The sequence below is a fragment of the Musca autumnalis genome, unplaced genomic scaffold, assembly GCF_047663935.1.
Source record: "Musca autumnalis isolate F117 unplaced genomic scaffold, ASM4766393v1 scaffold_3, whole genome shotgun sequence".
In the NCBI taxonomy this organism is placed as follows: Eukaryota; Metazoa; Arthropoda; class Insecta; order Diptera; family Muscidae; genus Musca; species Musca autumnalis.
The window spans coordinates 130826409-130850511 of NW_027411866.1; the positions used below are offsets into that span (position 1 = coordinate 130826409).

General features: G+C 35.4%; 1 protein-coding gene across 3 annotated transcripts in view; it reads left to right on the forward strand.

Annotated features, from left to right (window-relative positions):
• The window catches only part of NetA (Netrin-A), a 313182-nt gene that overhangs the window by 283165 nt on the left and 5914 nt on the right, over window positions 1–24103 (forward strand). For 2 of the 3 annotated variants that reach the window (XM_073974386.1, XM_073974385.1), the window contains exons 4-7: window positions 1010–1159; window positions 1379–1480; window positions 23354–23419; window positions 23488–23806. In XM_073974386.1, coding sequence (XP_073830487.1) covers window positions 1010–1159; window positions 1379–1480; window positions 23354–23419; window positions 23488–23806 — 637 coding nt within the window. Of the gene's footprint in view, window positions 1–1009; window positions 1160–1378; window positions 1485–23353; window positions 23420–23487; window positions 23807–24103 lie in introns of all 3 variants that reach the window. The other variant, XM_073974387.1, reaches the window with a different exon arrangement.

Below are 24103 nucleotides of genomic sequence, written 5' to 3' on the forward strand. Positions count from 1 at the left end.
AGAACAGAATATTTCTTGTTATCTTTTAAAGAGAAAAAAATATTTTTGAGGTCTCCTGCAGCAGAATTTGTTGAGTCTTCTACAGATAATATGATATCTAACATAGTTTCTATAGATAACAAAAGATCTGTTGATGGTTCCCACTGGCATCTGAAGACCTCTTGAGGTAACCCCAGATCTCAGGAGGTCTCCTGTAGACAACAGAATACCTTTAAGGGACAGACAATAGAAGACTTCTTGAGGTTTCGTACAGAAAAATAAAGATTTATTGCGACCCTTTATAGACTACAAAAAGGCTCTCATATTCACTAGAGTGCTTCTGTGGAGGCAACAGAAGATAATTTGAAGTCCTTTGCATGTAATAGAATACCTTTTGCGAATACAGGTTAGTCTTACAAGCGGACTTCGGACTTCTGCGCTAATTCACCAAGTCTCGAAATGTTCTTATTTGCTTGAGCTTTCCATCGCAAGTTTAGTCTACCCCTGAACCGCCACAGGTTCAAATTTAAATGAGTTCTAAGTTGAAGAACCTGCATCCATTTTTACAGCATTGAATGGCCGGCGTAATGGTAATATTTGTGAAAACATTGTCGCGATTCATACGATGCGTATTCATTACGTCGATACTGTTGATTTTTTGTAATGTAGCCTAAAAGTATGCAACACACATTAATACCGTATATATTATATTTAAATATAATTTTCCTTATTAAGCTTTTATCTGTTGTTAATTCATGAAGAAGCGATGTAAAAACACAAAAGTGTTGAGAAACTAAAATTAAGATCTTTTATACAACACCTAAAAGTATGCATCTCACATAAAAATGTCGAGATAAGGTATTTCTGTTTATTTAACAGTTTTTAGAATATTAAAAAATTAGATATCAATATTTTCCATGATATCTAAAAGTATGCACCACACATAAATTATATTCCTTATGTCTCTAATATCCTTCTTCTTCTAATTAATGGTTATTAAAATATTCGTTCTTCCCCTTTTTTCTTACAGCCTGTGACTGTCACCCCGTTGGTTCAACTGGTAAAACTTGTAATCACACCTCGGGTCAATGTCCCTGCAAAGATGGTGTTACCGGTCTCACATGTAATCGTTGTGCTCGTGGTTATCAACAAAGTCGTTCACATATTGCACCATGTATAAGTAAGTATCCACGTACTTAAATTAATTGAAGACAAATTTAAAAACGAAGTAGACATCATTCCGATGCATTCCTCGTATTCCATTCATAAAAGAAATTACGGGAAGAAATGGTCCATGAAACAAGAGGGAGCAGTAATTTCATTCATAATTCTTTACCAATTAAAATGTTTTTTCTATTTTCCATTTAAATGCATATTTTCATATCTCATCTCTTTGCAGAAACTCCACCACGCATTAGCAATATGTTAGATACACAAAATACCGCTCCAGAACCAAATCCACATGACTCCGCATCACCTTACCGTACGGAAGGTGGGAGGGGTAAGTAAGTGCTGCTTTTTATTATTTTTTCATTGTGTGTTTTATGTTGTAACACGAACATGAAAAAACCGCCTTGCTGTAGCAACTAACACCTTTAGCCTCAATCATTGACATCTTATGGTGTATATGACACTTTTCCTCAGACTCCAGTTCAGACATCTCCAATACACAAACATCGTTTTTATTTCATTTAATTATATCTAATTTGCAAATGTTACTGTTTTCATACTGATTTCTTTTTTTTATATTAATTGAAGTCATATTTACTCCACAAAGGTTCATTAGACTTCTAAATGTCTCCCCTTCAGTTAGAAGGGTATTTATTTTATTAATGAATGTCTTTTGTCAATGACAACGTTCTATGAAAGGCAAGGAAATGCATTAAGGATTTCCGGAAGGAAGTTATATAAATTATAATTACATCATTAGTCTCAAGATCTTTGGATGAGTGCAATTTAAACGCTTTTGAAGAAATTCAATATAAAGAATTTGAGAATTAAACATATGATATTAAAACATTTTAGTTGACGCCTAAGAGTATGCACCACACTCCCTATTACTAAATATCCACTCCTTAGTATTCCTACTAAGGAACCAGTAGCAGACCTAAATATTTTATAATATAAAGTATTTCACCGTACCGTGGCTCAAAGGCCATTTACTATATAGAATATGCGTTCAAAGGTCATCAATCGTTGAGGAGATGGGCTCTGAAACCATATTTCGTTGAGTAGATGGGCATTTCAGCAACTACTATAGAGTAGATAGGCTCAAAGGCCATCTATGTACCATAGAATAGATATACTACTTAACCCAAAACCTTTAAACGTTGATATGATATAAACCATTTTTTAGACATTCGACTATTAAATTTTGACTTTACGAACATAGAACATCAATTAATTGGCCTCTTCGATTGTTAGAACCATTTACCCGAAATTATTATAAATCTTGAGATACTTTTAAAGAATATATTTCGGGGAGATATACACGTTTTTTTCATAAGGTTATTAAAACATAAGCGCCTCCCCTTCTGAATACCACTCAACATTATTCTCAAGATCTTTGCATCAGCGATTTGCGGTCGGTTTTTGAACAAATACAAAATAAAGAACATGAGAATTGAACAGCTGATATTAAAAAATATGAAAGTATACGCCAAAAAGTATGCATCACACTACATATTACCTATTATATTATACTATTACGCTTTCAATGGATTCTCAAACCTATTAATATTGGTTTTAAAGATTTTAAAACCTTCAAACGTCGATTTGATGTGAATAATTAATGATTAGACTGCCCAAGTTTGGCTAAAAAAACCTGGATTATTAAACTTATTAAGAAGGAGTTTTAGAAACATTTTGCCGAGATTATTTGACCTTGAGATGCCTATATTTGAAGAAGGGTTATAAAGTCTATCAACATCGTTTGTAAATAATAATTTTAAAGGTCTATAAAAGGAAGTCTAACCAGACATACTTTAAGAGATAGGAGAGACAACAATTAAAAAATCTTTGCTATGTTGAAAAATTCACCAAAGAACTTCTGGAAGTATTATTAATAATTTAAATGACCTTCTGAACAAATACAAAATAAGAAACTTGAGAACGGAACAGATGATATTATAACATTAAAGTAGTTGAGGCCTAAAAGTATGCATCACACTACCTATTATATTATACTACCCCGCTTTCAACGGATTCTCAACCCTTTTAATATTACATTTTAAGAATTTAAAACGAAGTAGATTTTATTACTCAACTTGGACTGTAAGAAGGTAGAATGTGGATTATTAGACTTTTTAAGGCGGATTTTAAAAAAAATAATTCCGAGATTGTTAGACTTTGAAATATATATTTTAAGAATATTTTTAAAAGGGGTTAGTAAAACTCTTATTATGGATATTTTATAACGATTTTGAAGATCTATAGGAGGAGTTTTCTAAGCCTACTTTATTAAAGGCTATCTAACTTACGAACTTGAATACTTATTAAGAGCAAACAGTCTTCATAGCTCATCTTATAGCTGATTTATATTACATTTTATTCCTTGTTTATCTCCTTTATGAGTATTTGTTTGACGTATGTATATATGCAATGGCATTAACAATTGAAACCCCACAGGATTTACAGTATAAAGAAAATGTACTATTGGTCCTGGATTAGCAGATCCCTCGGTACTGTCACCATGACGCGATAAGGGACTCCAGTAAGTGCAATGAACATAAAAGCAATGCCGGCGGTAGAGTAGCTACTGGTAGGGCCTCCCATGTCGGCTACCTTGATGGTGTGCAATGAAGCTAAGAACATTCCACAACGTGGCGTCGGTATTTCAGTGGAGCGGCTACAACTGGCGTCTGTTTTCCCATGTTAGGGGCGGCCAACACACAACTTTGGTGTGCCTGTACACCGCAGATAGAAGCCCTATCAAATAGGCTTTGGATTTTAGAATAACGACCTATTTCTCCGAGATTAAATTGTTACTGAAACCGTAAGAAATTAAAGAATAAGTACTGATCAATATAAGGCAATGTCTTTTGGTATGAAACAACGGATACGAATTGGATTCTGGAGAAAATCTCAAAGCGTTGGAACATGCAAACCAAAGCAGAGCAATACCAACTATGGACAATGTCAATTAGACTAAATCGATGCAGTTAAATGACGTGAACCATGAAAACTTTCATCTTGATGGCAGCGCAATAGACGATGTAACCAGCTTTACATACTCTGGAAGCCAAATGACACTCAATGGTGGCACCCATGCCGATATCGAAGCAAAATTTGCTAAAGCTGAAAGTGACTTTGCTAAACTGCGGGAGATATGGTGCAGGTATATAAAGTCGACAAAAATTCGTATATTCAACTCGAACGTAAAATCCATAGTTACACATAACTAGTATCCACTAGAGGGTAAAATAAATTACAATGGTTTATTAACCGTTGTTTAAGGCGTATATTACACATGTGGTGGTGGCCTGTAGAGCGATTCTCTAAATCACTTTTTCCGACAAAGATCTATCAAATTAAAACGCAAAAATTAATGAAAAATTTAAATAAAAGTTGACAACAATGTTGCTGTCCTAACTTACCGAATAATGTCGTTAATTAAAAATCTTTTAGAGAATCGCACTACAAAGAATTGGATCTCAATTTCCGATTTACATAGAAGTTGCAATCAAATCTAGCAAAAATGAAGATGGGTTGGACACACGCTGCGAAAATCGCCCGACAACATAGTTAGATAATCCTCAAGGCCTGGGTACATAAGCAGCCTCGCCTGCTTTCCTGCTTCATTTCTGGCATGATAGAAATAAAAGAATAAAGAAGGCCGAGCAAACTTTGAACTTGGTTGCCCTTTTCTTTTTATTCTTTTATCAGAAGCAAGCAAGGTAAGTAGACAAGGAAGCTTATGTGCCTAGGCCTTTAGACTGGAGCAGGTGCTCGATGTAGATAAGGCGCTTGGCGTAGAAGTTTAAATAATCAAGTAAAGTCTGTTAACGAGAACCTTAGGTGGCCTCATGTAAGGGCCATAACTAAAATTCTTAACAAATTTAATTAAATAAAGGTAATAGCTTTTTAGATAGCTTTTCTCTGCCCTCAGAACTATGTGTTTAACCTATTATTTGTTTTTAATTTTTAAAAATGTTTCGATGTTGAAAACATTTCACTCATATGTTTAATATTTTAATTGTTAGACTCCTTAAAGTATGCACCACACATAGTTAGAATTAACAATTTAGTATAACCTATCATACCAATTGGCTGCATGGTGCAATTCTTTACCAATAAAAAACCATTTTTGCTGACCACTTCTTCCTTGCAACTCCTCTAATTCTACAAACCATTTAACTCCCTTGGCAAAACTTCTTTGTTTTGAGAAACAATTCTACAATCAAAACAAACTTACCATTAAAAATTCTCTAAGGAAAAAAGTTAAATAAAATTTAGCAGCAAAAAATAACATACAAAAGTTGAGCAATTCCCAAGAGAGGAACCAGAAGCAAGAAAAAAACAAACTCACAGGATAACACTTAATAAATCCTTTTGATAAACATCTAACAAAATATTGAAACTATTATGAAAAGTTAGTGTAATGGTTTAAAACTGCAGAGTATAACAGAAGGGATAGACAGACAGAGTGAGAGAGACAGACAGACAAAACCATTAGAATTATACCTATGAAGGATCCTAGAGGCTGCAAAACAAAGAAAGAAAAAATAAATAGTTAGTGTGGTAAGAAAAACACTTAAAGTTTAACTGTAGCTTTGGGCTATTGTAGTGCCGGCTACTATTGTCATTGGCAAAAAGTTTTATGGCTAATTGCTCAGTTATTAACGACCATATTGTGTTGACTGATAAGAGTAATTATGGTAAATTGCCAACGGTTTGTATTTAAATAATAGTAGAAAAAGGAAACTAAACAAAAAACAAAACTAAGAGACAAGGAAAATATGCATTGCAAAGATGTAGGAAAAGCCGCAGGACGAAAATGGTAGTGGTGATGGTAAAAAATTGTATTTAAAATAATTTAAGGGGATTAGAACCCATATATTGAAAGGTAAATATATGCAAATTGTTATAAACTCGAGAACCACGCGATTCTAGAAATGTGTAAATTTGGGCCGAAGGATCAAATATATTTATACAATGTAAATATAATCAGTTGAAAATATTAACACCGCAACATTTTGCTCTAAATGAACTCAAAAAGCATCCTACACGTTTTCAGATCAGTTTATAAATTTGTCCATATTTTGGAAAATACGTACATGTATGAACATTTTCTAAATATATGAGTTTTATAAAAACCCAAGGAAAATTTTACCAAATTTTACCTTTAAAAAACAATATATTTACAATTTTTTTATTGTTTCAATTTTTATAGTTTATTTGTTGGGTTTTGACCATTTTTAATATGTAGAAAGCTATAAAAAAATCCCAATCACACTAATATTTTGATGAAAAATAGTAAAGAAACTCAAAAGTTTAATTTTGACCTTGAATTCCTCTGCAACTACTAAACCGAATTTAACCTTCTTTGATTCACCGGAAAGCAGATGGTGTTATCTGTCGAACTATTATGAAAATATCTCTATCCGTTAAAAGGTTACAGAAAAAATCGATTCTGAACCAATGTGCGTCGAAAGAACTGATAAATAATCAAGTTAGGATTAAATGATCTGTTTTATTTATATTTAAATTATAAACGCCTAAAAGTATACAGCACATTTGAAACTGACTATAACTTGGATATTTTTAATACGTATCAGACCTCAAGGCTGCAGCAGGATTGGCACCCAGGGACTCCGTTGATGAGTTCATTAACTCACAGGGTACTCAGGAATCGCACTTATTTTGAAACGCTATCAAAATCGTTTACGGCCTACATTTCAGCAATTGACAGCATCGATAGAAGGAATCAATCGGCACAATGCGCCTTAACTAAATTTTAAAAATCCCTCCAGTGACTTTTTCTTGATTTTGGATTTTTCTCATCTATGAACACCGCTGTTTAAGGTGCACCCTGCATGACATTGTTTTATAGGGGGCCATACAGTCAGTACATTGTCCCAATTTGAACTTCAATATCTCGAAAATGGTAATACCTACTAAACTATCATAAAGGACAATCTTGTAGAGATTTTTCACTGCTACAACATTTTTTTAATCCCATTTCGATAGGGCTTGTCTGTTTTCAATCCAAATCGTGAAAACCTAAAAAAGGCCTAAAATGTGAACTTTGACCGCGATTTATTTGAAAATCCCTCTCTTACCAACAGACCTACCAAAAAGAGGTTTGGACAGGATGCATATCAGGCACAGTTTTATTTAGTTTCCTTTATATTCTATTCAATCATTTATGAAGCTAGGGTACTTTCCTAAAGCCTGGGAAAAAGCCATGCTGGTACCCATTTTGAAGAAAGGTTTACCATTCAGCGTTTGTGTTAGCTATCACCCCAGTTTGATGCTGCCAGTTTTTGGAAAGCTATTCGAGTCTTTCATACTCAAAAGCCTTAAAAAGTTAGTAAAATCCAAATGAATACTAAGGACTACTAATTTGGCTTCAGACTAGGGCACTCGACGTCTCATGCCCTTATTATATTCTCCTCTTTTGTGTTCAAGGGGCTCGATCAAAGATATGGGACAATAGCCATAGGGCTTAACTTCGTCAGGGCCTTCGACTTAGTGTGGCATGAGGTGATATGGTCTAAACTGAAGCAATTTGGTTTTGATGCCCAGACATGCAGATTAGTGGTGAGCTTCTTTAAGAACAGGAGCTTTAGAGTTAAAGTCGTCTTCCACTAAAATACTTGTCCGAGCTGTGTGTTACAGACCTCTTCTGGGACCCATGTTCTAGGATTTTTATGTGTATGGTATGCCTAAATCAATCCGAGGGGACCTGCTATTCCTGGATGATCTGATATCGCAAATATCTGGTACAATAGCAAAATCTGTGACTTCTTGCTTTAAAGTTTGGCTTGAGGACGTGCATAGATGTTTTACTAGGTTGAGCCTCAAGTTGAACGTAGCCAATTGTTCAGTTGTCATTTTCCGAGGCAAAACTTATCCGAATTATAAGTCTTTCTATCAGACAATAAAATAGGTGGTCAAGGAAAAAATCGGGTACTTGCGATTAGTGTCCTGTCAAAAATTTGTTTTTATAAGGCACGTAGATTTTATCCATGAAAGAGTCAAACTAATTTCTTTTGAATACCAATGTGTCCGTCCGCACAATGCACAGTGGTCCCACTTGTATGGAAAAGAGTGCCAAAAATAGTTCTAATGGAACTACCGCGTCCAAATTTCAAACGTAGGTTTATAACAAGCCAAAAAGATAGGAAACTATTTTTAGTGGATGTAGGCCCACATTTGGGTATAGCTCCCATAGAAAGATACCGCCCGATTTTTGGTATTTTGACGATTTTGGCCAAATTTACCAACAGATTTGGATGTTATTTTGCATTTTGAGTTCTAATAGGTCCACGTTTAGGTATATCCCCCATATAAATGTACCCTCAGATTTTCGGTATTTTGACAATTTTAGCGAAAATTTCCAACTGATTTGGCATTTTGAGTTCTGAGTGAACCAAATACCCCCATGCAAGAAATGGTCAATATCGGTCTACGTTGAGGTATAGCCCCCATTTAAACATACCTCCCGATTTTCGAAATTTTGACGATTTTACCCACATTTTCCAACCGATTTGGCTGTAATTTTGCATTTTGAGTTTTGAGTGAGCAAAATACCTCCTGCAAAAAATGTTCAGTATAGGTATAACTCCCATATAAACGTACCTCCCGATTTTCGGAATTTTGACGATTTTACAGGCGTGGTATAAGAGTAATAACTTAGCGGATGGCAGATGGGGGCAGCTGGACTTTTTTAATCGTAAACTAGAGACTATCCCTCACAACATTAGTAAAACTCAACATAAATATAAATAAAGTAATTATATTAGAAATAGCAGAAAAAGTAATTTATAAAGAAATGATTTTAATTAAGTTAGAAAACGAGTTATGAATTTGTTTTTTCTTTAAAACATTGCCAATGCCATCACCTATAAGTTTCATTTTGAAAATTGCACATTTATCACTCCAATTTTTGTTTATAATTTTACTCATAACCTACGAATGCTTTGCGGATGTATTTTTCGTTTTTAAGGCCTCAAATACAAATCACAACTTCTTCGACTTAACTTGGCATATAACCGCTGTAAATTTACAAAAATAATGCTGGATGTTAAAAATTTGATATGCTTAGAGAACATTTATTTCAATCGTAATCAAATTTGTCGCCATCAATTTCTCGATTTTTGTCCACGGGCGGAACCACTGCGCAATGGTGATCTCTCTAATGGTATAAAGCTACTGATCTACAAACAGGCGATCAAACCTATTGTCTCCTACGTCTTCGATCGATATTGAACTACTGCTTGGGTCTTAGACAGTTCGACGGGATGGCTCCTCTTGTCAACTTATGCTAGAGGAAATATAAAACGAATGGACAAATTTCTTATGAGAGGAGCATAGAATTTTGTAAATAGAGCACAAAACCTTAATAACAATCTAAAAGATACAACGCCAACTGACTCTCAAGCTCAATTTGAGCAGAACTTTCTCTTATTTTAAAGATATTTAAACTCTCAAGAATTTTAAATATCACAACATGGACCCTCACTTTAAACATGAATGTTATGGAGGTTAAAATATGCCAAAAAGGATAATTAATGAAGTACCGGGTGTTTTGCCGAAATAATTATCTAAAACAATTAAAATAAAAATTGAACTAGGCTTTCTAGCTTAATTTTATTGTTGAAACATTGTTATAGATGCAGAATCTTAGTTTGAATAATAACATTGAGTAGTTTCCTACTGAACTAATACATTTAAACGGTTCACTAAAGAGAATAAATGTACTAAATCAGTAACTTTGTTATGTTTTTCGAAGATAATTTTATTTTTATTAAATGTACTAAATCAGTCAAATTGGTTCCAATACGTTCAGTCTTTCAAACGTCGCATAAGAATGACCCTATTTTTTCAAAAGAACACAACAAGAATCGAACTTTTATGAAAGTGTCACACAATCGAGTAAAGATCCCCTTGTGGGAGCATCACGGTGGCTGTGATTAAGATCCAAATCGCGGGGAGATCTTCGGCTTGAGTGTGGAGTTGCACTTCAACCGGGTGTCTGACCCAAAGAAAGGCAGGAGTTTTATATATGCTCCGCTCCTAACCAAGGAGGCGATCACGTCCAAATACGTGTGGTACTCGTACTTTCTGTGTGGGGGCATTGGTAGACGCATTGTATTCACCCGGTGTTAAGAGCACTGCGGGGTAGGCCGCATAGCAGGTACCCGCATTAAACACCACGACGTAATCGAGTAAAGATAATTAAAGGGGTTCGTCGAAATAAATACTTAAAATGCTGATTATTCATTTTGACTCCGAAGAAAAAATGTAGTGCCCACCAGTGGCTCGTAGGACCACCAAAAATATATTCCAAATTTATTAAATTATTAAAAAATGAAGTAAAAAGTATGATCTATTTAATTAAATCATAATTTCAATAAAACAATAAACCACATTTGAAATATATGATTTTGATTTATGGCAAATCAAATCGAAATAGTTTCCATCCACTTCTCATAACGGTATCGACGGTTTTTCCATGAATACGAATTATTGCCTACCATAACAAATTTTACTATCCCCAATGCCGTTTCTTAATATCCCACATCCTCTTTTTCCCTTTAACTTTCTATCATATATTTTTATCGCATCCTGAAAAAAGTGCATATATGCCTATTACATACTATTTATCTTGTCTTCTTCCAAACGAAGCAACAGCACCAACTGCCGTAGTGTGGCAAAGATAATCCTTAAATATACACTCATTCATAACTTCCTTCCTCATAACTTTACCTATGTATGCTTTCGTTGACTTATCGTCGTCCTCTTCTGTACTTAAACGTACAAAGTTAAGCGTTGCGGTTATAAAAGTAAGGCCATAAAAAACGCAATGGCAATGTGTTGGTGTCGTCTGAAAGAAACGCTTATTTGCTTTAAGGTTTTACTGATGTCTCAGTCTTTTTTGGCTTCACTTTTGTGATTCCATCTTTCCTGACATCGCATAAGTGTTCCACTGCATTACATCGAATTGCCTGATTATCACCTTCAAGCTGAGAAATATGTATTTTTAATTTATCCTTACATTTTGCTATATGTATGTCGGCGATATGGTTGGCGCGCAAACATTATTGTTAATATCCTCATTAACCAACAGTCAGCAGATTTCATGTTGGTTACTCTCTGCCTTCGTTCATTAATGTTTCTCAATACATATTGAATGGATGTGCTACGTCAGAGGAATAAGTAGTGTTAAACATGTAATCAAGCATGGGCAAAAGATAATTATTATTTTAATCTGGAAATGCTTACATTATTTTCGCCAGAAGCTATTTCATGAAGAGGATAGGTGAACATTGATTGAAAACAAAATATTTTTTTTTAAATTGAGACTTCTGCGGAATATGGAAGACGATTGCCGCTGGTTGTGGCTCAGTAAATTAAGTCAGGCATTGTTTTTTCTCGAAGGACCAAAATATTTCTCCAAGTCGGGAGAATACGTAAAATCGGTTTCGGTTAATCGATTATTAGCCACAAAAATGCTACAAGGCGTAGTCGACTATTGACTGCGAAAACCGGAGTATCGATTATTCTTAATCGACTTTTGAAAGACGGAGTCAACTATTATTCGTAGTCGACCATTAATCTTAGGGCCATTATTAGGTGTGTAATATAACTTTCCCAGCTATAACTACTCAGTCAGTTACAGCAACCTCTCTCAGGCAAGAAAAATTGCAGAAAGTTATCGAACAACATTTTGCAAAAACTTGCAAGAAAGTCAGCTGTTTCCGTAAATGTATGAAATTAGTTTTTGTTTCTTTTGATATTTTAAATCAAACGGAAAAAAACATAAATTTTAAAATTGCAGTTTACTTATTTAATGCTTTAATCCTATCCACAACGCTTTAGAATTAAAAAAATGTGCAATTGTAAATTTTCTTGGTCAAAAATATCAACATTTCGAGTTGTTTACATTGAACAGGTGATTAAAAGTCAGCTGATCAGACTTGCAAATGTTTGCGGCACAAATTTTCCCAGCAAAAATTTGCAAGTTCTCAGTCACAAAACTCTCAAAAAATCTCTCCAAACTCGCTCTCTTTTGCTGGATAATTTTGTTATCGAACAGCATTCAGTAAAAATTTATACGAATTTGTACAAATTGTTGGGTTATTGTACAGACCTATTATATGTTTCCTTTTACTATTTGATTTTAAAACGCAAAATAAATCAATTTGGAGGTATTAAAAACAAATGCTCTATTCCAGAAACTGCAAGAAGCTACTATTTTTCACTACGATAACATTTTTCCTTTATGTTATCGAAAAAAAATAGTAAAAATTAGTAGATTCTTGCAGTACTGGAACAGACCAAAAATTTTCACATTAAAAGTTAATGCCAAGAAGCTTCTCCTTGACATTTAATCATCACTTTTAATTTAGCCGGAACGCTATAAATCTGTTCGGTGAATCCGAATTAGTCGTAGTTGAAAGAGTTCTCAGTACTGTTTGACGTATGACCACGTGTTGACTTGTTTACAGTGACTTAGAAAAAATCACTTTGCAAAAAAAAAATGGAATTTACTTGTGAACTTTTTCGTCCGATCATTTTTCACAATTTTCGACGTGGATAATCACGACAAATTAAATCTTTGTATCATATAGGACTATGAAAAACTGGTTTAACGTATTCAATCGAGGCCGACACTCGCTAAAAATCGAAGGTCGTGAGGGTCGTCCTAAAACGTCCGTTGTGCCAATAAAAAATTAAGACGTGCGTGAACGGATAGTGCAAGATTGCCATGTTATATACCATGAGATGGAGGCATCCTTGTGTATTTATTCCACCAGCTAACATTTGATATTGCAGAAACACTTGGCGGCAAAAATGGGATTTTTCTCGTTGGATCCCGTGTTAATAGGTGCAAGAAATTTCGAAAAAATACGATCGAGGTGCTTCAAAAGATGTTGATAAAATTGACCAAGGCACAGTGGTTCCGCCCGTGGACAAAAATCGAAAATTGTTGGCGACAAAATTGATTGCGATTGAAATAAATATTCTCTAAACATATCAAATTTTTAACATCCAGCATTATTTTTGTAAATTTACAGCGGTTTTACGCCAAGTTAAGTCGAAGAAGTTGTGATTTGCATTTGAGGCAAAGCATTCGTAGGTTATGCATGAAATTAAAAACAATGTGTGAGATAAATGTGCAATTTTCAAAATGAAACTTATAGGTGATGGCATTGACAATGTTTTTACGAAAAAACAATTCATAAATCGTTTCCTAACTTCATTTTTATAATGCAGGGCAAAGTTTCTAGTTTACGATTAAAAAAAAATCCAGCTGCCCCCATCTGCCAACCGCTAAGTTATTCGTCTTATACCACGCCTGTAAACTCGTCAAAATTCCGAAAATCGGTACGTTTTTATGGGAGCTATACCTAAACTTGGACCTATACTGTTGCAAGGAGGTATTTTGTAGAGTTGGCAAATCTAGTTCCCGGAGCAGTTCGATGTTTCTAGTTCTTTTCCCAAAAGGAACTAGTTCCTTAATGTAGTTCCGAGAGCGATAAAGTTCAATGAATCTTTCTCTTTCATCGTTCTTTTTATTTCCTTCGTTCCAAGGAGTTTAACGAATCTTTCTTTTTGTTTTTATCTAATGGTGGTTAAATTGACATACAAAAAATAAATTGCAACGAGGATGTGATTTACGCTGATTTTGCAATGTGACCGCATCTGAATGATGAACGAACCGAACGAGAAAGATCGAAGTGAGTGTGGAATTAAAGGAAGAACATGAACTATACAAATGAAAGGAATTTTATGGACGACTGGCACTATATGAACTATATAAATGCAAGAACCGGCTGTAGTTCCAATAGTTTTTTGTCCGGAATAGTTCCATGGAACTAGTTCTTTGCGGAACTACACAACTCTAGTATTTTACTCACTCAGAACTCAAAATGCAAAATTACAGCCAACTCGGTTGGAAAATTTGGGTAAAATCATCAAAATTTCGAAAATTGGGAGGTACGTTTATATGGGGGCTATACCTAAACGTAGACCGATATTGACCATGTTTTTGCACGGACGTATTTGGTTCACTCAGAACTCAAAAAGCCAAATTACAGCCAAATCGGTTGGAAAATTTCGCTAAAATTGTCAAAATACCGAAAATTTGAGGGTACATTTATATGGGGGCTATACCTAAACGTGGACCTATGTTGAATATTTTTTGCAAGGAGGTAGTTTATTCATTCAGAACTCAAAATGCAAAATAACATCCAAATCGCTTGGTAAATTTGGTCAAAATCGTCAAAATACCAAAAATCGGGCGGTACCTTTCTATGGGAGCTATACCCAAAAAAAATGGATTTCTATATTTTCGGCTTCTTATAAACCTACGTTTAAAATTTAGAGGCGGTAGCTCGATTAGAACTATTTTTGGCGCTCTTTTCCATACAAGTGGGACCACTGTGCAAGGTGACGAATTATGGAACTATGCGTATGAACCCGAAAAATAGGAGCAAGATGCTGTAAAAGCGTTCAAGCGTTCCCCTCGTAATTGTATCGAAGGACCAAATTGGCCTTAAACATATATACATATAATGAATGGTTCAATTAAAGATCAAGGGAAAACAAGGTAAATACCACATACTTGGAGAGATCATCAAGAAGATAATAAAAGGGCTTTACAATTATATCGATGGACCAAATTTGCATAGAAAATGTGATTCGAACTTAATTTCAAGCTCGAAAGGCCCATAACTATAATGAGACTTGAGAAATAAAACAAATTCCTGGACCAATTATTTCATGAAGTAGCATCGAGTTTAAGGTCAAATGACAGCTGGGTGACGCGTATTGGGCTAAAGGCAGGAGTTCGGTTGTAATTTAAAAGAAATTTGGATTCGAATCATCTAAGAGAAGAGCCATAAGAGGATAAAAATACTAATCTGTGGCAAAGTTTATATTTCAAAGTCCAATAATTTCAAACAGATCGAAAATCAATCAACCTCTCTTTAAGAAAAAATCTTAAAGGAAATGAATACATTTAACTTGGCCAATCAAACCCAAAAATAAATCACATATCAACAATGAAATCAGATTGCATCTGCTGCAATTCGGCAATCAGCCAGCATGTAACTCATTCATTCATTAACTTTTTCGTATTGCCATCAAAAAAGAAACGACGACGATCCACAGACTTAAATAGACAACATATCAAAAGATGCGTACGTAAAGAAGGGACACAGGCTAGAAAACGAACGACTCAATCAAAAGCAGAGTAAATTAAAAAAATGCGAACAATCGAAATTCAAGCACAAAAACGCAATGGCTGATGTATTTACGCATGTTTGTAGTTGTTGTTAATTTTAAATGCATTACAATTCAATTACCAATGCCAATTAGTATGGCATTCGTGTTGAATGCCAATTGTTAAAATTGGAAAGGGAAAAAATTGAAAAGCAAGAAATTTGCCATCCGCAAGAGGTATGCAGAAGCAACTCTAAATTGAAAGGGGTGGAGAATCACTCTGCTTTAAGGATATCCAAATAAGATTGACAATGTCTTGTCAAACGGGGAGAGAATATACGCCTTAAATACACAAAGAATGAGATATATGTATTTAAAGAGGAGCCCATATTAAATACATTAGTCGCTATATAAATTTTTCATTATGATATGAACTAGTCGAAGGACCATTTTAATTCATTTTATTTATCTATTCATATTTTAATACAACGCATTCATGGCCAAGAAATATATTATATTTAGGCTAAAATAATTAAGTCTAAGGCTTAAAAATAGAAAATTATTATTTTTTTAATTTTAATGATTTTTTTCAGAAAGAATTCTATTGCCCGAAATCTATATTAAAATAAATGTTGTTTCACGGCAATTTAATGGTGCTCGAAGTACCAAAAATAAAAGTATTTTCGTATCAGAATATTGACCAAATTCATTGAATATTATAAGTATTCCTTTATAATAATTTCGAAAGCCCAAAAAGCTTGGAATATAATCGGTATATTCAACAGAATCGAATCAAGAGAGTATAAGATAATATAATTTAATATATTTATTTTTAATGAGTCAGAAACTATATGAATCATCACATTGTTGTGGTGGGTTGAGAACTCGAAGGACCAAAAATAAAAATGTTACCATTCTCGAATGATTTCCAGATTATCCCAACATTTACATATTAAAACTACTGCCAAGAGACTAAATCTTCAGTTGGCAAATGATAATGATTTGTTTGAAAATATATTAAACAATAAATCTTCTTCAAGCGCCATGTCATTCCACCACTTGTGACCTGTCTACCCACACATAATTTATTAGAAACCAACAACAATAAACACCAATAGTGTGACACATTTAAGTTTTATGACTACATTGTATTTGAATATATTCTAAATTTTATTCAAATTATTCAAAATTTTCTGCCTAAAACAAAATTATGTAAAATATTTATGCGTGAATTAGAACAACAGGAAATTTGTTGATACATGAACATTCCAAAAACTTTTGATGTGATCACAAATCGTAAAATTCCCTATAATTTGTCTTCTTTTGATGGATACTTTCCTCAGTTCATGTACATCGGAATGATAGGGAATTATAAATCATGATATGGATCATGCTCTAAGTTCATGTGGTAAGAATTTCTGATGGGGATCCATAAATCAAAACTACAATTTATTACTGCACGAACCGGAAAATTTTCTGCAATCGGGAACAATTGACTACTGAACCAAGCGATGATCAGCCCAAGAGTAAGAAATGAATGAACAGATTTTGCCCAACCTGTTACAGGTCTTAGATATCAGAATAAACGCAAGAAAAGACAGAATAAAACGACAGATTCAGATCCAAATGTTTGGGATCTGCTTAAACTTTACAAAAGGATCGAATTTTCTCAGTGAAGTGGCGGAAGATAATCTGCATGTCGTTTCTGCAGCCGCTTGTTTCCTTAATCCCAGTTTTAGCATTTCTGAAGGCTGTTCTCAATCATACCAAATGATTACACGGTGAACTCGTCAATATTCAAATGGATGCAATGCGGTATGTAGTCTTCGATGGGGCTATAAAACACTCCAGAAGAGAATTATCCCCAAGGAAGGGTACGTCCCGATTTTCCTTTTTACAGAAAGGGTCTATAGGGGCACCCTTTTTTACAGAAAGGGTCTATATGGGCACCCTTTTTTACAGAAAGGGTCTATAGAAGCACCCTTTTATACAGAAAGGGTCTATAGAAGCACCCTTTTTTACAGAAAGGGTCTATAGAGCACCCTTTTTTACAGAAAGGGACTATAGAAGCACCCTTTTTACAGAAAAGGTCTATAGAAGCACCCTTTTTTACAGAAAGGGTCTATAGAAGCACCCTTTTTTACAAAAAGGGTCTATAGAATCACCCTTTTTTACAGAAAGGGTCTATAGAAGCACCCTTTTTTTACCGAAAGGGTCTATAGAAGCACCCTTTCTTTCCAAAAGGGCCTACAGAAGCACGCTTTCTTTCCAAAAGGGTCTATGGAAGCACCATTTCTTTCCAACAGGGTCTGTAGGAGCGTCCTTTCTTTCCGAACAACCTTTTTCCGAAAGGGTCTATAGAAGCACCCTTTCTTTCCAAAAGGGTCTTTAGAAGCACCCTTTCTTTCCGAAAGGGTCTATAGAAGCACCATTTCTTTCCGAAACGGCCTATAGAAGCACCCTTTCTTTCCGAAAGGGTCTTTAGAAGCACCCTTTCTTTCCGAAAGCGTCTATAGAAGCACCCTTTCTTTCCGAAAGGATCTATAGAAGCACCATTTCTTTCCGAAACGGTCTATAGAAGCACCCTTTCTTTCCGAAAGGGTCTTTAGAAGCACCCTTTCTTTCCGAAAGGGTCTATAGACCAGGGTCGCCCATCTCTATACTGAGGGCGCCCACTGAGTTGTTTTGCATTTACAATTCTCTCCCATTCACAGTGTAAGTGTGCAAACACGCATGATAAACATCATTCGATTGTTGTTTATTCACCTATACATAAACCCTTGCTTTAGTTTGATGGAATTCTCTTGGGCGACGCTGCTATAGACGCACCCTTTCTTTCCGAAAGGGTCTATAGAAGCACCCTTTCTTTCCGAAAGGGTCTATTGAAGCACCCTTTCTTTCCGAAAGGGTCTATAGAAGCACCCTTTCTATCCGAAAGGGTCTATAGAAGCACCCTTTCTTTCCGAAAGGGTCTATAGAAGCACCCTTTCTTTCCGAAAGGGTCTATAGAAGCACCCTTTCTTTCCGAAAGGGTCTATAGAAGCACCCTTTATTTCCGAAAGGGTCTATAGAAGCACCTTTTCTTTCCGAAAGGGTCTATAGAAGCGCCCTTTCTTTCCGAAAGGGTCTATTGAAGCACCCTTTCTTTCCGAAAGGGTATATAGAAGCACCTTTCCTTTCCAAAAGGGTCTATAGAAGCACCCTTTCTTTCCGAAAGGGTCTTTAGAAGCACCCTTTCTTTCCGAAAGGGTCTATAGAAGCACCTTTTCTTTCCAAAAGGGTCTATAGAAGCACCTTTTCTTTCCGAAAGGGTACATAGAAGCACCCTTCCATTCCGAAAGGGTCTATAGAAGCACCCTTTCTTTCCGAAAGGGTCTATAGAAGCACCCATTCTTTGAGAAAGGGTCTATAGAAGCACCCATTCTTTGAGAAAGGGTCTATAGAAGCACCCATTCTTTGAGAAAGGGTCTATAGAAGCACCCATTCTTTGAGAAAGGGTCTATAGAAGCACCCATTCTTTGAGAAAGGGTCTATAGAAGCACCCTTTCTTTCCGAAATGGTCTATAGAAGCACCCTTTCTTTCCGAAAGGGTCTATAGAAGCACCCTTTCTTTCCGAAAGGGTCTATAGAAGCACCCATTCTTTGAGAAAGGGTCTATAGAAGCACCCTTTCTTTCCGAAAGGGTCTATAGAAGCACCCTTTCTTTCCGAAAGGGTCTATAGAAGCACCCTTTCTTTCCGAAAGGGTATATAGAAGCACCCTTTCTTTCCGAAAGGGTCTATAGAAGCACCCTTTCTTTCCGAAAGGGTCTATAGAAGCACCCTTTCTTTCCGAAAGGGTCTATAGAAGCACCCTTTCTTTCCGAAAGGGTCTATAGAAGCACCCTTTCTTTCCGAAAGGGTCTATAGAAGCACCCTTTCTTTCCGAAAGGTTCTATAGAAGCACCCTTTCTTTCCGAAATGGTTTCTAAAGAACTCTTTCTTTCCGAAAGGGTTTATAAAGCACCCTTTCTTTCCGAAAGGGTCCATTGAAGCATCCTTTCTTTCCGAAAAAGTCTATAGAAGCACCCTTTCTTTCCGACAGAGTCTTTAGAAGCACCCTTTCTTTCCGAAAGGGTCAATAGAAGTACACTTTCTTTCAGAAAGGGTCTATAGAAACACCCTTTCTTTCCGAAAGGGTATATAGAAGCACCTTTCCTTTCCGAAAGGGCCTATAGAAGTAACCTTTCTTTCCGAAAGGGCCTATAGAAGCGCCCTTTCTTTCCGAAATTGTCTATATAAGCACCCTTTCTATAGAAGGACACTTTTTTCCGAAAGGGTCTATGGAGAATCCTTACTTTCCAAAGGGGTCTAACAAGCACCCTTTCTTTCTGAAAGGGTCTATAGAAGCTTCCTTTCCTTCCGAAAGGGTCTATAGAAGCACCCTTTCTTTCCGAAAGGATCTATAGAAGCCCCCTTTCTTTCCGAAAGGGTCTATAGAAGCACCCTTTCTTTCCGAAATGGTCTATGGAAGCACCCTTTCTTTCCGAAAGGGTCTATAGAAGCACCCTTCTACAGTAGAACTAAGGACAATTCCTTCTATAGAAAAAATTCCTTAGTGGAATTGGGGACAATTTTTGCTATAGAGAAAAAAAATCATCAGTTGAACTTAGGACAATTTTTTCTATAGAAAAAATTATCAGTGGAACTGAGGACATTTTTTTATAGAAAAAATCCTCACTAGAGGACAATTCTATCTATAGAAAAAAATTCCTCAGGGAAGCTGGGGACAATTTTTTTCTATAAAAAAAATTCTTCAGTGGAACTGAGGACATTTTTTCTATAGAAAACATTCTTCAGTGAAACTGAGGACATTTTTTCTATAGAAAAAGTTCTTCAGTGGAACTGAGGACAACTTTTTCTATAGAAAAAAAATTGCTCAATTGAATTGTGGGCACATTTCCTATAAATAGTCTTTAATGGAAATGTGGACACTTCTTCCTAAAAATTTTCTCTGTGGAACCGAGGGCATTTTTTCCTTAGCAAAATTTAAGGCACTTTTAGTTTTACTGAGGACATGTTTGGTATTTTTATCCCTCAAAAAGGTAGCAACTGTTTCGCTCTCCTTCACATTTGTCTAAATATAATTCCACACATTTAATTTGACAAAGAAGACAAAACAACAACATTTGAAATCAAGTAGCGAAACTGAAAACTTAATTATAGTGTTGATGTGTAAAATTACTTTGATTACAAGGGAATCTCTTAAGGTCCGACCTCCATTGCCGCTCTTGTAGAGAAGAAACTATTTTTATAAAAATAAACTAAAGAAAAACCAAAACAAGTTCCATTACACTTGAAATTGCTACAATGTCTCCTCCTCCCCACTTCACCATTTAATTCCGACCACAGTCACCCCTCATTTAGGGGTGGGGAGAAACCAAATCTTCTAGTGGCTGCTTGCTTGCATGCCTGTCACTTCACTTCAAAGTACACCAAAAATAACAGCAATTTGATGATATTTTTAACAAATAATTTTCATGTTAAACATAGAGATGCGCGGTGTTCTTTTTTTTCTCGCATTCGCATCTTAAGATGAAAATTCATGTAATCATTGGATGGCCATGCGTGAATTTTCGTCTGATTGTCTGCCGTGTAAGAAAAAAATGAAGATGACAAAATAGTTTTCCCAAAGGAAAATTTATAACCTGCAGATGAAAAGCACAACAGATGGATGGACAGACTTCGTTCGGACAGGCAGGCAGTGGCAGCATGAAATGCGTAAAATTCATACAGATGAGTCATATTTGGTGGTACACTTATTCTTTTACAAATGAAACATATTCTTCAAGAGACACCATGCTACACACTAGTTGTTTGGACTAGTCAGTCTATGTGTGATACGAATAATTTGAAACACTTATTTCTATTTTCGTCTCATCTCAAAAGACAATGATCATCATACACGCGTCATGTGTTCAAAATGAATGAACTCTCAAGAACTGGCTAAGAGAAAAAAGAATTCGATCGGAATGATCGATCCTACTACCTCTGGCAAGACGTTTTAGATGAAAAACGCCTCTTAATTGACTTTGAAAAGGCCACTGCCGCCATTACCCCGCATACCACAGCAGCATAACATTTGTTTGGCCTGTTTGTCTGGTTGTTTGCCCGCCCGACCGCCTTCCTAAGGAATGAATGTGGGGGTTGTTGGCTGCTGATGCTGGCTGATGATTTTCTTTCAATGCTGATGTTTTGATGTTTCACATCGATTTCGTTTTTTTTTGTATCGATCGTTTTAATGCTCAACAAATGAGTCAATAAAATTGAATGTTTATTAACACCAAACGATTAACTACAATGGGGTTGGGGTTAATTTAATACGCCAGAGAGCATGTAACAGCCGTCCTTTTGGCCCCTTTTTAGTGGCTGGCAGGGGTCGCTACTTTGCTGCACTCCCCCCAACCCACCAACATATTTGTTAATCTCTTAATTTGGATCATAAAAAATGCTTTGCTTCGATTTGTTAATTGCCCTGCGAAGCAATTATGAACATATTTTATTGTAATTTCATTTTCATTGTGTGGAACAAGTAATTTGTTTGGAATTTTTGAAATAGTTGAAGGCTATTAGCAGGTCAGCTGCAATGCGGATTTTTTTCTCTTCAAAAATGTGTCTAAATAACACAGAAGCTTTTTTTCTGCAGAACAAACGTGTGGACGGATTCGCTAAGCAATTTTTTCTATAGAAAAAGTGTCCTCAGTTCCACTCAGTGCAAAATTTTTCCTATAGAAAAAAAGTGTCCCATTTCCACTGCAATTTTGTTTCTATCGGAAATTGAGTCCCCAGTTGCACTGTGAATTTTTTTTCTAAAAAAAAGTGTCTCAATTCCACTGAGGATTTTTTTTTCTATAGAAAAAAGTGTCTCAATTCCACTGAGGAATTATTTTCTACAGAAAAAAGTGTCCTTAGTTCCACTAGTTCTATAGAAAAAATTCGTCAGCACGAGGAAACTTTTTTCTATAGAAAAAATGTCGCCTTTTCCACTGAGGAATTTTTTCTATAGAAAAAAAGTGTTCTCAGTTCCACTTTTCTCTATAGAAAAAAATTCCTCAGCACGAGGAAACTTTTTTCTACATAAAAAAAGTGTTCTCCATTCCACTGAGGATTTTTTTTATAGAAAAAATTGTCCTCATGCTGTCCTTAGTTACACTGAGGGATTTTTTTTCTATAGAAAAAAGTTTCCTCGTGCTGAGGAATTTTTTTTTATAGAGAAAAGTGGAACTGAGAACACTTTTTTTCTATAGAAAAAATTCCTCAGTGGAAAAGGGGACATTTTTTCTATAGAAAAAGTTTCCTCGTGCTGAGGAATTTTTTCTATAAGAAAAAAATGTGTCCTTAGTTCCACTGAGGATTTTTTTTTTCTATAGAAAAAATTCCTCAGTGGAACTAAGGACACTATTTCCTATAGAAAAAATCCCTCAGCACGGGGAAACTTTTTCTATAGAAAAAATGTCCCCTTTTCCACTGAGGAATTTTTTCTATAGAAAAAATAGTGTCCTCATGCTGAGGAATTTTTTTCCATAGAAAAAAGTGTCCTCATGCTGAGGAATTTTTTGCTATAGAAAAAGGTGTCCTTCAACTGAGGAATTTTTTTCTATAGAAAAAAGTGTCCTCATGCTGAGGATTTTTTTTCTACAGAAAAAAGTGTCCTCAAAAATATATGAAAAGGGAGAGAAATGGCTCCAGCACCCTTAACAAATCTTCTACAATTAACATAACTTCTCTTAATTAAAGTATGCAAACAAATCTGCACAGGCTGGCTAATTCGCTTTCCATACTTTGCTTTGCCAACTAACCTGACTGCTTTCTTGAAAATGTGTTAACAATTCTTTCTAATTATGGCTTGGGGAGCAACTAATTTGAATTTTTTACTAATGTACCCCTGAAAATCCTTGAAACTAAAAACTAATTTCTATTCTTAATTTCTTTTTTCTTTACAGAATGCGAAAAATGCAAGATAAGCACAAAAAGGTTAAACCTCAACAAGTTCTGCAAAAGAGATTACGGTAAGTATAGAAAACAATTCGACATCAAGAAGTGTGCTTATTGTATTACGAATCATGTTTTTTTGCAGCAATAATGGCCAAAGTGATTGGACGGGAACAGAGTACAGAGGTGACGAGCAGCGAACAGTACAGCACCAAAGAAAATCAAAGAATGAACGACGCAGACAGCGTGGAAATGGCCAACGTACGGAACGGCGACGGGGTGGAGGAGGAGGAGGACGACACGCGGAACAGCAACGTGAAATTCATCATACAAATTCAGGCCATTTTCAAGAGAACACCGCTCGAGTACGCAACTACGAATACAATACTAAGACGCGGTCCTATGACATGGATAGTTCCGATGAAGAATTTGGAGTGTAGATGTCCCAAAATTAAAATGAATAAGTAAGTTAAAAGGCTATAAGAATATTGCAATGGGAGGGACTGAGGGATTTTCGTCACTATAAGATCCACAAATCCTAGAAATGCCAATTTCGATATCTGACACTATTTAATGGGTTTATTCTTAAACTTAACAAAAACTTAGTGTGTGTTCCAATGACACTAAAGACCAACAGCTGATTACACTGTGACATTAAGTGCAGTCAGCTGTTTGACATATGATCCTAAAAGTATGCAGGCGTTTCTAAAATTATTTTATTGTTGTCTTATTAGGACGAAGTTCGTTTATTAGTGAAAGTT